A 13,876-nucleotide genomic window follows, 5' to 3' on the forward strand; every position below is an offset into this window, starting at 1 on the left:
GGCTAGAGCCAACGGAGCTAAATGTGTTCTGTCGCTCGTGGGTGTGATGCCATCTCCTGGCTAGTGGGAGTACTTATTCTCTTATATTCATACGGAGTGCAAATACCAAGGCTGCTTTTTATCCAGCAGTTTGTAAAGCAGAGGCATGAAAGCAACAGATTCCTTGCAAACTTAGTTATGCTCTCTGAAAGTTACAGCTGCGCATAGTTTGAAGAAGATGGTTTGAGTGATTTGCAGAAGGAGGCATAAGGATGTTCAAGAACTGAGAATCTTTTCTATGAGAAATCAAAGTACAAAATAGGTTACATCATTGTGACAGCAAGAGACTTGCACTGATAACTCATGTGGGCTCATCCCATCTTATATTCTCACAGTCCTACTTATTAGGTTTTTGTATATGGATACAGAGAGGCATGTATTTATTATTTTTATAGCTTCTTTTTACTGTCCTTTTTAAAGACTTGCGGTCCCCTGTGGGCACAGCAGTGTGGAAGCCAATACTATGCAACAGGAGTCTGTTCTGAGATCAGTCCAAGTTTCCAGATCCTAAGAAGCTTTTCTCCTGCTGTTCAAAGTAAGCAACATGTGCAAAACAGATTCATTTAAAAAGTCAAAATTGAGGGTCAAAAATCAAGTTTGGGGACACTCGATAGTTTTTTTAAACATGTATGTACAAAGAGCAAACTCCATTAATGAGTAACAAATTCTACTTTAATGCTGATATGAATCTAGGTTCACCCTAAATTCAGAGGCATTGCACTGGAGCAGTGAAACTGAAAACAAGCTAAAAATCTGCATATCTTCTTACTGAGTCTTCATTCTGGCAAAACTTTCCAGAAGTGTTGACCTATGTAAGACCTAAGTATACTCTTATGGATTTCATCCAAGCGCTATAAGCAAATTGAGACTGAAAGTACATTTATTCTATGTTTCTTATTTTTGTTTTAGAATGTTCCTCTGTCATAGATGTTGTGGTGGTTTGTGATGAGTCAAACAGCATCTATCCCTGGGATGCAGTGCGTGCTTTTTTGAAAAAGTTTGTGCAGGGCTTAGATATAAGTCCTACCAAAACACAGGTAAGTCAAAGACATCTTTGCAAAAGACAGATAAAGAAAAAAGGAGGGGAGAAAAGAAAAAAAAAAAAGGCTTTTATCAGCAAATTCTGTTTTCAGAAAATGTAAAAGCAGCAAATGCAGTTTCAAAGGAAACCAAGCATGCTTTAGCACAGCTATAGCATCTCCTTCAAGACTGAAGGTTATGCAATTCTCTACTATCTTTAGAGACTACTATCTTGCAGCTAATGTATCTCAAAAGGGTGACAGAGCACTGGAACAGGCTGCCCAGAGAGGTTGTGGAGTCTCCTTCTCTGGAGATCTTCCAAACCCGCTTGGACGCAGTCCTGTGCCACGTGCTCTAGGTGACCCTGCGTGTGCAGGGGGGTTGGACTAGATGATCTCTAGAGGTCCCTTCCAACCTTAAGCATTCTGTGATTCTATGAAAAGGAGTTAACAATTTGAGTTAAAACACTGATCACCTGAAAGAGAAGTCTAGGTTATATCCAATGAGGTCAGATCTCCTTCATATATTATGTGTAAGAATCATTAAAATGTACTCTGTGAGGAGATGTTAATAGTAGAACAGTTTCTCTAGTGAGATTTTCATATGGCTTTTAATTTTGAAGCCCTACATTTTTAGAACAGGAATTTTTCCTGCTTAGTTAATTCTTTGAACTTTGAGAAATTATTTTTTCCTTGTAATTTGATGATATTAGGGAAAGCTTTATTTCCTGTTTTTACATTTTTTTTGTCTTTGCAGTTGTCCATTTTCCAGAAACAGTTCTGGGAACAAAGACTGGGCTCCTGGAAATCTCTCTTCCCAAGGCTGCCTTCCTCATTGGGCTGCTTTGGAAGATAGGTGCTTAAAAAAGCTAGGCTTCCCGCACACTGTCACACTCCATCTCTGAACATTAGCTTTAGCACCTTCTTCTCGTTTCTTTTGTAGCAAGTGCACATCTCGGCATATTTCTTAGCATTCACCTGTATTAAAAAAAAACAGCAGGTTTTGCAGTGCTATAAAGTAACTAACCATTAGAATTTTCATAGGAAAGATCGACAAAAGGTGCTCTCAGCTTGTAGAATTTTTGCTATTTTCTCATTTTTCACCAGGACCCCCGTATTATTTTTGTCCATAAATGTTTCTGGAAGTAACTGGAATAAATGCCTAATGACAATTTCAGATTGTTTGCATTAACATATTATAATACATAATAAATGACATAATATGCAAGAGTGTTTAGCTTTACTTTCCAAATGTGTCACTATTGTGTTACTAAACCAATTGCTTTTGTATGTTTTGAAAGAAAATGATAACCCTATGTGCATCTTTAGATGTTTTACTCCAGCCTGATGAATAGGTTAACATCATGATTGCATGGTACAGTAAGGTATGATAATCTAATTCTAATCTAGTCTAACAACGTCTTTATTGTGTAGGTCGGTTTAATTCAATATGGTAATGAGCCACGCATAGTGTTCAACTTGAATGAATATAAAACAAAGACTGAGGTTGTTAAAGCAATGGAGAGAACCTATCAGAAGGGAGGAGATTTGACTAATACTTTCAAAGCCATTGACTATGCAAGGTAAAACACATTGATCATTACTGTTGTACTTTGGTAACAGCAAGGAGATGAGCATCCCCTGAATTTCATTTGCTGACTTCTGTCCTGTTGGGCCTGCAAGTGCCCAGAGCCTCTACAGAGGTTCCCACCAGGCAGAATCTACCAGGTACATTCACCAGGCTCAGTACAGAGCAGCATGCATGCTGAAAAGCATGCCCTGTTGGGTTAAATTCTACCCTAAAGTAGTTCTGGTACCCAAGGGAGTTGTTTGGCCTGCCCCAAATGTTCCAACTTGACATGCATGAAATACTGCAGACAGTCTTCAAGGGAAGATACAAAATCATTGAGAAGAGCAAAGTTTATCCAGTGAGGCTGGTAACATCTCTATTTGCAATCAATGCCTTGTTTGAACCTAGCAAAAACAAATTCTGTTGTCCACTGCCAATGTGCTAATGCAGCGCTAGCAGAATGAAATACAGGAAAAACTTAAAATTACCTGTATATGTAACTCTAAGTATGTATACAAATCAGGTTCATTCCTCATTAGGAAGATGCTATTTTGCAGCTGGGTCAAGGACTATGCTCTTGGCTTAAATACCAACAGAATTAATGCCCTATTTAGGGATGAATTTTTCCTCAAGTGGAACCAAAATTTTTCGTACTATAAAGAGAGCCATTGTCTGTCTCACCTTTTGTTTGAAGTTAGTGGAGTCATTTCCTGAATACCCTGGTGTCACAAAAATATCCATGCAAGATCTGACAAAAAAAAACCCTTTTGATTCAGAAGCATTTGTACAAAACAATTGTTTTTCTTAAAGCTTACTTTTCTATCAGAAATGCAGAAATGACCAGCCCTACTTTTTATTTTATTTTCTTTTTTTTCCCCCTACACTTTCTAACTTACATTTTTGGCAGTTCTTTGAGTAGTGCTTTGAGAACAAACTATCAGGAGCAATATTAAATATTTATTTAAGTTTTTAACTTTAGAAATAAAAAATCACTACAGATGTTCTTTCTTCTAAGTTGGTCATGAACATGTTTATTTAAAAGTGTAGGCAGAATTCTATCCACAATAAATTTACATCTAATAATCTGATACATCTAATCTTTTATAACAGACGTTATGCGTTTTCTCCCAATTCGGGAGGACGCCCAGCAGCTACAAAAGTAATGGTGGTTGTGACAGATGGTGAATCACATGATGGCTCCAACTTGAAAACAGTGATAGGTAGATGCAATGAAGACAATATAACCAGATTTGGCATTGCTGTAAGTAATTCTAATTATATAAATATTATTGCAATTTTGGAGTGATCATTTCAGTGCATACACATGAATGTGTATATTCTGTACATAAGTCGTATATAAGGCATGTATTGTTTGTGCTGGTGAGACTAAAACTCTGAAATTCATCTGTATGAACTAGGGGATTATTGGTTCTCTTTAATTAACTGAAAAAGCAGAACTAATCTACTGCAAGCAACTTCAGCGTTTTCTATTTTGCCCAAGTTGTCTTTTACTGTTTGAATGGTGTATTGTATAGGAATATAATCTAATAAGCAGTTTGGTAATATGAATGAAAGTCATGTTATTGTTTTTCAAGTGTTGAATACTTAGATGCTACAGAAGAAAATGAAATAACAACACAGTTTCCTTCTTTTTTCCTTTTTTTTTTTCTCTTCCCTTCCCCCACCAAGGTCCTGGGATACTTAATCAGGCATGAACTTGATACTAAAAACTTAATTAAAGAAATCAAAGGAATTGCTAGTCATCCAACAGAGAAGTATTTCTTTAATGTGTCATCTGAGGCTGCACTGCTAGAAGAAGCAGGAACACTTGGCGAGCGCATTTTTAGCATAGAAGGTAAAATACTCAAATTGGAATCTTGTAGCTGAGGAGCTGAGGATGTGGGTTGGCTTCATCCTAGTGTACTACTGTGAAACCCATGAGTGCCTGGAACTGTGAGCTGCTTGGTGCTCGCCAAGAGGGCTCTGTTTTTTGAGAACTTTCCTGAAGTTATTCTCCCAGCTAATGCTGCTTCAAGCCAGTTTCTGCCCTATGGTGGGAATTGGCCCCCAGCTGCTCAAAACTTCCATGAAGTCCTGGCTTTGAGGCATCCTCTGAGGGTTTGTATTAATTTATATGTGTTTAGAGTTTTTATCAATGGAAAAGCGAAGATATCTTTTCTGCTTGTTAGATTCACCTGTGTTTCACTGTTAATATCTAACAAGTGTAAAGATAAAAAGCAAATGAAAAATTGCAGTTACAGTAATGCAATCAGTTTAGCTGCTACTATACTCCTTTCCTAACATCACCTACATCATCTAGAATTGTCAGTACACAACTTGCATGAACATGCTGAAGAGATGAGTCAGTGGCAGTTCATATCCTGAAAGTCAGGTTTTTAAAGTCATATTTAGACTTCGCTTGGGAGAGTTGTGACCTGCCCTCAGCCCCCTCTGAAAATCTTCTGTAGTTACAACCTTACTCTGATTACGGTGAAATCTCTTCCTTACTTCTCAGCTGCTTTCATTCTTAATCAGGCCCATGCTGCTAATGAAATAAAGTGGATCATTTGAGCTCCTTTTTCTTCCTGGGTTTTGCTAACTATTTTATCATGCATAACTGTTACAAGCCATTCTTCCCATCATCTTCTTCTGCCTGTTTTGGAGGAGACTTATAGCAAAACACATTTATCAAGTATTAAATTTCCATTGTTTCTAAATGTTGGAAATAATTTGAGTGGATAGATTTGGAGACATAGACAAATTAGACACACCCTCAAAGTCTACTGTAAGGTTTTGTAAGGTTAACCATATGCAAATACTTATTACGCCAGGTACAGATCAAGGTGATACATTCCAAATGGAAATGTCACAGGTGGGCTTCAGTGCATATTACTCACAGAAAAAGGTATGTGAATTTAATTATTTAATCATATAAATTGATGTGACTATCTAGACATGAATGCATACAAATGCAACAGAACAAGACTAATAAAAATAATGACCCTGTTTTATGATCAGTGACAAACGTCAAGGAAAATATAACTAACATTAGTGTCAAATTATTAATTTATTGATTTTTTTTCCACTTGAACACCAAAAAAAAACTTCTAATGTTTTTGTTGATGGTATATATTTCTGAGAAGAAAATATGTATTAATAAGTTAATCTGAATAATAGTTTCCTTGATTATAATGATTTTGAGACAAATTAAACCAAGGAATTCAGGGACTGCTGAGTTCACCTAGCATGAAAATCTTAGTTGTTCTAAGCTGACATTTTGCAGTTGAGTAACTCAGAAGAATTGAAACAATACTGTAAAACTGGCTTGTTTCTGGGCATTGACCAGGATGTAAATAAATCAGGTCTGAAAAGAATTTGTTCAATATTTATAGTGTTAATAACACTTGTTTCAAGCACATTTCACTTATATCTGATTTGTTACAGTTTCTAATTTTTTATTTTACGTGACAATCAATTATCAGAGTTTATTTTGACCAAGCAGACCCTCTCCAACTATGATTCAAGAATTTTTTCATTTGAAAATACATGAAGTCTTATTCTTTTTTTCTCTGTCCTTAAAAATAACAAAATAATTGTTTAAACTTCTCCATGTCAGTGCAAGTGGATGTTATGATTTACTGAGTACTTGATACAAAAGTTAAAAATCTTTTAGTGTTTGTTCAGGAAAGCAGCACATCTTGTTTTTGTTGCACAATATCTTCATTAAGAAATGAAAGAATTTTAATAATACAAATTATTCTTTTATTTTATTTTTTTGCATGCCAGTCAAAGATTAATAACAATTTATTCATTTGGATTTTGGATTTAACTGTCCCCTCAATGACATCTCCTTTCCATACACATAAAAGATGAGATTTTATATCTTATTCTGTCACCTTTTGTATGTTGTCATTGCACTTGAACACAAAAACTTACTGCTCTTACTTACTCCTCTTACTGCTTTGACACTTTGACACTTTCCTGAGTATCTTGAGTACATAAAAAAAAAAAAAAAGCTTATCAAGCCCAACCATAGGGTGGACATGTTAAGAGATTTTCATAGGTTTTAAATTCATTTTATCTTGAATTGTTATGGCCTAGGAGCTAAAAAGAAAAGTTACTTACCTTCTTGTAAAAAAAGAATAACTCCACCTCCTACTGCACTAGCTAAAACTCAGTGTTATATATCTATGGTAACTTTAACTTCCTCCACCCCCCCCCTTTTTTTTTTTTTTTTTTTTTTTTTTTTTTTTTTGAAATAAGTACTGCTAAAATGTATTTATTTTCTTTTTTTAAGGATGTTCTGCTGTTGGGTGCTGTTGGGGCTTACGACTGGAGTGGAACAGTCGTTCAGGAGGCTTCAAACAAAGTGACCACCTTTCCAAGTCATGTATTTGAAAAAATTCTACAGGACAGAAATCACAGCTCATATCTAGGTAAAGAGCTGAAATATAAATCTTGAAAGCTATTGGATATTTCCCCAGACAGTAAAGAATGCTGTTCTGGCCAGATTGTTTGGGAAAAGAATTTTGCATCTGAACAGATTTTATATACTGGTCAATTGATCACTAAATGAAACTTTTATTTTATTTTATTTTTAATTCTACTAGTACCAATGTGCTAAGCCAAAAAAAAAAAAAAAACTGGGCCCTATGACAAAGAAATAAGAAAGGCTCCATCATGCTGATTATTTTGAGTGCCTTTAATTTTCATACTCCTTATTTACTTCCCCAATTACATGCAGATCAGAAGCTGATTGATTTGGTATCACAGTTTCATCTGTGCTCTCTCTTTTCCTGACCTTTTCCAGTTAGGTTTATACTTATAGGAATACTACTGCACTTTAACTGAAGTCTTATTTGTAACCCTCAGTTGTTTTCCATCATATGTTTTTGTGACCCTGTGCTCATTTTTCTGCCATATAGTGTGAAATCTTCTCTTAAAAGTACAACCTGCTTTCTCTGGCAGTTCATCCCTGAGTAGCACAGGTTTGGCTTTCTTATCCCTAAAGTTTTTTAATGAAATATTTTCCCACTAATATGTACCCTTTTTGTATGACTTAGTAGTACTTCTACCTGTCACAAAGTAAAAATAAACCCAGTCTAATTGGCTCTGGTTCTTTTGCTTGTGTAATACCTTTGAATTTTCATTCTTCACAGTTCAAGAATAACTCTTAAAATGTTCAGTCATTTCCTAGCAATACTTCTCCACCAGGAACTTTCTGGAGTTTTGTCCAGAAACAATGCCATTGCATTTTCTTTTCCATCTCCTTCTGTCTCACTCACCAGCTCTCTGTATGAGTGGGGAGGCCAAGCTAGAAGGCTCTGCCCAGCTTGCTAATGTGGCCCCCATTCAGCTCTGCACCCTCTAACTTGTAGTGGTTTATGCCTTCTTGGTGAAGGACTGGTGGCCTAGTTGGCTCAGACTCCAGAAAAACATCCCATGCAGTTGTTGGGGTTTCATCTGCTAGTCAGAATAGTTGTTCTGTCCCTAGAACACACAGTGGCTGTGCAGAAGTCCAATTAGACCTGTATTTGTAATCACCAAAGCTTAATCATCAAAAAGCAGATTGGCCACTTTGTATGGCAGCCTGCCTAAAGATGTATATGCTCTACCCACTTACTAGGATGTGGTTCTTCAGTTTAACTGTAGGATTTAGAAAGGAGTTTTGTTTCTTCTGTTAAAATAAACGAACTGTGCTAAAACCACAGAAATGTAAAATATGTAGTCATTACTAGCTTTAGAGTGCTAACTCATGTTTAAAATATTTGCAGATATTAAATGATGTTTTTTGAAAGCAAGTAATGTTATAATACTAAGGGTGAGGATTAAAATGTTCAAAGAAGCTCAGTCAATATAAGCCCTTCAGCTGACAAGCTTTTAATATGGCCAATTCTATTCAGCCAGAGAACCGGGCTGCGGTTTTGTGTGCTGTGGGAAAATGCACCGAGAGCTTTGCAGGAGTCAGGTGTTCTTCTTGGGTTTGAAGACGGGCTCAAAAGCTGGGCTTATGTTTCTCTTCACTTCTTCATTCCAAGGCTGCTCTTTGCAGTCTTTTTCCTGTCTCCTTCACAAGCATGACATTTTTGTGGTGTGCTTTGGACTGAATAGGCTAGACTACTGTCCATGCTATTCTGTAAACCTGCTTCAACTGGATCCATCTATCAGTCTTCTCTCCGGAAGAACGTTTGGTACATGTGTGACTACTTAGCTATGGTATAGAAGTATTATCCTCTGCCACTGATACACCAGGTTGATTCATCCTTTCAGTTTTTGTGGATAATGAACTGACAGCTAGTAGCTAATTCTCTCACACACGTGTTATGTTTTGGCTTCTTCCTCTAGGTTATTCTGTTGCTGTTCTCTCAACTCAAAACTCTGTCTATTTTGTTGCTGGTGCACCAAGATCCAACTATACTGGCAGAGTTGTGGTTTATGATGTTGACCGCCATGGTAATATCACCATAGTGCAGTCCCAGAGAGGCGAGCAGGCAAGTACATTCTGTCCCAAGACCACGGAGGTCAGGAGAGGAGTAAACAGCAATGCATTTTTTCTGAAAATTCCTATTTCTTGCAAAGCATGTAGAATCCTATGTGCACTTTCTCTGACAAAAAATCTGTTACAGCGAGGTTAAATAACTCTTAAACATTTTTTAACGGAATTATTCACTAGTGTAAAAGATAAAATATGAAACCACTTAATGTATCGTTCTGTCAACAATTCTATTCAGCAGAGGCTCAATGACCTCCACCCTGCCTGGGTAGCTGTGAAGTAGATGACAGTAAAAGCAAGATTTGGAATCTCTTTTTCTTTTCTCCATTTGAGAAAAGGATAAAAGTTTAGAAGGTTATGGGTTTTGTTTTTTTCAGTCAGGCAAATCTGAGAGGAAATCAGAAGCCAGGTAGCTTTATGTGCACAACTTGATTTTAAAAATGTATATCTTCCATTTCTTATTCTCTGTATGCATACTTCTTACTGAGTGGTGAAACTACAGCAGTAGCTACTGGGTGAGAGAGTGGATGGATGAGCATCTTCAGATGCTTTAGGATATTATATAATAATTTAATTCCAATGAGCAATTTCATTTATTAGTATTTGACTATTTCTGGGTGTAAGAGTTTGCAAGGTGAGACACTAAACACATTTTGATTTACAAAGTCCATATACAAACATGACTTTCTTATTGTTGATTTCAGATTGGCTCCTACTTTGGCAGTGTGGTGTGTTCAATGGACATTAACGGAGATTCTGTTACAGATGTGCTGCTCGTAGGTGCACCAATGTTTATGAATGACCTGAAGAAAGAGGAAGGAAGAGTGTATATGTTTTCCATAACAAAGGTAGGAATGAATATACTGTGGTGCTACAAGTCCAGGTGTTTTCCTTAGCAGCTGAAAGGGTTTGCTGTTGTCCCCTGAACTGAAGTGTTGCCAAGCAAGAAGCAGTTCAAACTGCAATAGTATTTACCAGCCTCGTCTTTCTGTTAAATCAGAAGACCAGAGAATGATGTCTGTCTTCTCCCAAAGCAGACTGGCCATATCTATACCACAAACCTTGGCCCCAGATTTCTCCTGGGCCCCAGGTGATGGGCCGGTGACCCTAAGACCAGCCCCCTCGCCCCCCTTTTTTTTTCCTCTCTCCTGTTTCAAAGTGCTTAGAAAATGAGTGGTGTTTTTATATTGAGAAACAGAGTATGTGCTCTGGCTGGGGATGGATCTTAGGGGCAAATGGTGCAAAGCCTACATGGGGCAGGATTAGAGGCCTCGGGACAGAGACCTTCCAAGTGCAGTCTTCTTCCTAGAAACATACGGCTTCTCCCCAGAACCACTTGTGTGTATAATGTGTGTATAAATAAGCCAGCTGGAGCAGTCTAGAATGGAGCCATCAACCACGTTGGTAGCTAAGCAGTATTGGTGATCAGTTGTCTGCTGGTCTAGGTCCCTTTTACATAACCAAAAGTTTGGTTAGGCTTTAGGGATTGTGCTAGACACCGTATACAAATGTAACTCAGTGTTGACTGCTTCTCTGGAAAGCTTAGCTTAAGGCTTTCACCAATCGATTGTTTGCCAATTGATTTTGTTCAAATTTGTACAACACCTAGGAGTATTCCAGAAACAGCACTAATAAATGCTTTTCTGCTAGCAGACTTCCATGCTAAATGGTTCCTTTTACTCAGGTTGCTGCTTTTGTCAGCAAGGCTGTGTTATTTTATCTGATGTGCGACTGTTTTATTCAGACCTGGTAAGCAGGTTTTCATAATATTTGTACTAGTTATGCACCTTTAAACAGTCTCACAAACAATCACGGCTATCTGAATAAGTGAAGTAAATTAACACCTGCAGTTAATCAGAGAAAACAGAACATGGCATTTCTAATAGGTAACTGCAAGGAAATAAGTAGAGAGGAAAGACAGGGCACTGTTAGATTATCCTAAAGCTACATAAAACTGGGCAATTTGGGGAAGTTCAAGGTAGAGAGAAGTACTGGAAATGGAACTGTTGACAACAGACATCAGTCACTGTGACTGTATCACTGGGCACAAAATACAAAAGGAAAGAAAAATGAAAGGATTCTTCCCTTCCGTTTTGGGAACTGAACAAGAAGACTTATCCTTATAGATATAAGGGTAGTCTTTGTTAAATGTACATTTAAAATTATTTAAAATGAAATGTTAAAAATAAGGATTTTTTTTTAATATGGTAACTTCTCACGCTGTGCAAATTATACTTTTCTAGTCATTTTGAATAAATAGCTTGGCTGATATTTCTAAAATTTTTAGTAGTGTGATGAGTGAGGGAAAGGATGAGAAATGTATTTGTTGAATTTAAGCTAAAGTAAATGTGACTGTTTAACTCTACTGTTCTCCAATCTTCTCTCATTGGCACTAGAGAGGTCAGGAGTTTAACATTTGGACACATGTTTTTTGCATTAGTTCAGTTAGGAAATTCCATTTCTATTTCAAAGAATTATGTCCAGTTACATAATTTCCATTCCCTCTGCATAAAAACTGGTAATCCAAAACTGGAAACTGTATTTTTCAATGTATTGTGAAATTTTCAGAACAGTCAGATGAGGACAGTGAGAGCGGCATTTAAGCTTCATACATATGGTTATATTTGCTGTTACTGCAGCTTTGCATAGCATGCTTTAATTTTGGTGTGTAATATTTGCCAAGATTCTGAGATATAATGCAAACTGAATGGGCCATACAATGGAGAAGGAATTTAGGGCTGAGAGTCCAAGGGGAATGTGTTAGAAAAAACACAAAAACAAAAAACAATGCACAGAGATACTGTTCCTATGTCTATTTTTCTGCAGTGACAGTTGTATTTTTTCTTCATTTTTCTTTCCCAAAGGGAATTTTGGATCAACAAGAACTCTTGGAAGGTCCACAAGGGTTGGAGAATTCTCGCTTTGGATCAGCGATCGCAACACTTGCAGACATTGATTTAGATGGCTTTAATGATGTTGTAATAGGCGCGCCATTGGAGAGCCAAAACTCTGGAGCAATTTATATTTACAATGGGTACCAAAAGACTATACGTACCAAATATTCTCAGGTAAATAACTTGCCTAATGCTGTGCTCAGTGTCTTCAGATCTGTGAGAGGAAAACTGAAGGATCGGCTGTGTATTTATCAGCTACTATTTCACTCTCTTAAAGGAATATGGATATTCTCATGACTAATTTCCCATTTTGCCATTCTCTTTACTTCAGCTGCCAGCATGTCCTGAATGATGTTATGGTTCTTACAGCTGAAGTGTACAGAGAAAAAATGACTTGCAGGATGCTTCATCTGAGCCTGTTTATATTTTTATTGGTACCTGTGTATGAAGTGAACTAACTACCTGCACATTTTGAACAAGCTGTTATTTCTAGGGCTGATGCACAACAAAGAAGATTAAATAAATATCAGCTCTGTAAATTATAAATATACAGTATTACATGCAACAGTAGTAAACCGATTAAAAATTAAGATAACATCTGCAAATTATTTTGCTTAAACAGTACATTCCATATACAGAAAATATACACAAAAATCTCTTGGTTGAGCAGCTATCTAAAAGCTCAAGCACTCTTGTGTTAGACCAGTAATCAAACTTTCTTTTCCAGAAAATTGTAGGATCAGATCCTGCTTTTGGACAACAACTCCAGTTCTTTGGAAGATCAGTAGATGGCCATAGAGACTTAGATGACAATGGTATTACTGACGTATCGGTTGGTGCTGAAGGAAATGTGCTTCTACTTTGGTTAGTAAACTCTTTTGGAAAGGCAGCACTTCATGTTTCACATGCATTTAGTTAATTAAACAGCAAAACAAACAAACCAAAAAGCTCTTTCCCATCTATGTGTTCAGGGCCAACAGTTATTGTCTAATTTCTATTATTGTAGCTGATTGAAAAACAGTGTTGGGCTAAACTGCTTGTAAGCGTGTTTTGTCAAGCCCCAGAGAGCCCCTTTCGGCATGGGAGAGCGTGGGGTGAAGCAAGGTGCTGGCGGTGCCGCCGTGAGATCCTGCAGGGAGGGAGGCCTAGGAGAAGCCGCCGGTGGCCACCACACAGGCACATGGGGCTGCTGAGGGCAGGGTTGCTTGCTTGGGCCTGACTGTCACAGCTGGTCATGTAACAGCCAAGCTACAACTCTGCGAGCCAGGTCTCCTGTGTGTAGCACTGCCATTAAAAACACTTCTCCCACAGTCTGCGTAACCTTTGCTAGCCAACAGATCTGTCTATGTGAGCAACTTGTCCTGCAGAGTAAGGTCACATAACAGTGAATGAGTGCTGGCACCCAGCTCTGGCAAGAAGCATCCACATCTCTTCTGGCATGTGGGTTTGCGTTTTTGCCAGAGCAACTTGAGTAGTTTCACAAATGAAGGAAGAAAGGCTTCACAAAACCTAAACGCTGCGCTCCCCGAGCTGTGTGTTTTCCACTACTTCCATGTGGAGCTAAATTAAAATATAGCTTGCTTTCCTATCTGTCACCCTTATTCTCGCCTGAGGCTCCCATTGTAACAAGAAAAACATTACCAAATTGCTACTTTATTTAATAAAACAAGGTTATTAAAAATGAATGGTCAGTTTGGACCTTTGTCCTGCAGCAGAACTCCTGCAGGTGCTTGTGGTAATTGCATTAAAGAAAACTATGCTGCTTGGAATACCCACATTTATGTCTATTTGATTAATGAGGGTGCTCATTTTTCACTTTCACTCCAGCACTTGGTCCGATTAATGGGTTTCACTTTTGATT

General features: G+C 37.6%; 1 protein-coding gene across 1 annotated transcript in view; it reads left to right on the forward strand.

Annotated features, from left to right (window-relative positions):
* The window catches only part of ITGA2 (integrin subunit alpha 2), a 43,774-nt gene that overhangs the window by 10,359 nt on the left and 19,539 nt on the right, over positions 1–13,876 (forward strand). Inside the window, exons 4-14 of the mRNA XM_088539248.1 lie at positions 460–574; positions 949–1,076; positions 2,493–2,641; positions 3,739–3,889; positions 4,318–4,483; positions 5,460–5,533; positions 6,926–7,064; positions 8,974–9,119; positions 9,826–9,969; positions 11,986–12,189; positions 12,743–12,879. Of these exons, the coding sequence (XP_088395374.1) occupies positions 460–574; positions 949–1,076; positions 2,493–2,641; positions 3,739–3,889; positions 4,318–4,483; positions 5,460–5,533; positions 6,926–7,064; positions 8,974–9,119; positions 9,826–9,969; positions 11,986–12,189; positions 12,743–12,879 (1,553 nt within the window). The remainder of the gene's footprint in view (positions 1–459; positions 575–948; positions 1,077–2,492; positions 2,642–3,738; positions 3,890–4,317; positions 4,484–5,459; positions 5,534–6,925; positions 7,065–8,973; positions 9,120–9,825; positions 9,970–11,985; positions 12,190–12,742; positions 12,880–13,876) is intronic.

The sequence above is a fragment of the Tinamus guttatus genome, unplaced genomic scaffold (assembly GCF_059628265.1).
Source record: "Tinamus guttatus ecotype Peru unplaced genomic scaffold, ASM5962826v1 Tinamus_guttatus_pri_ptg001523l, whole genome shotgun sequence".
NCBI lineage: Eukaryota > Metazoa > Chordata > Aves > Tinamiformes > Tinamidae > Tinamus > Tinamus guttatus.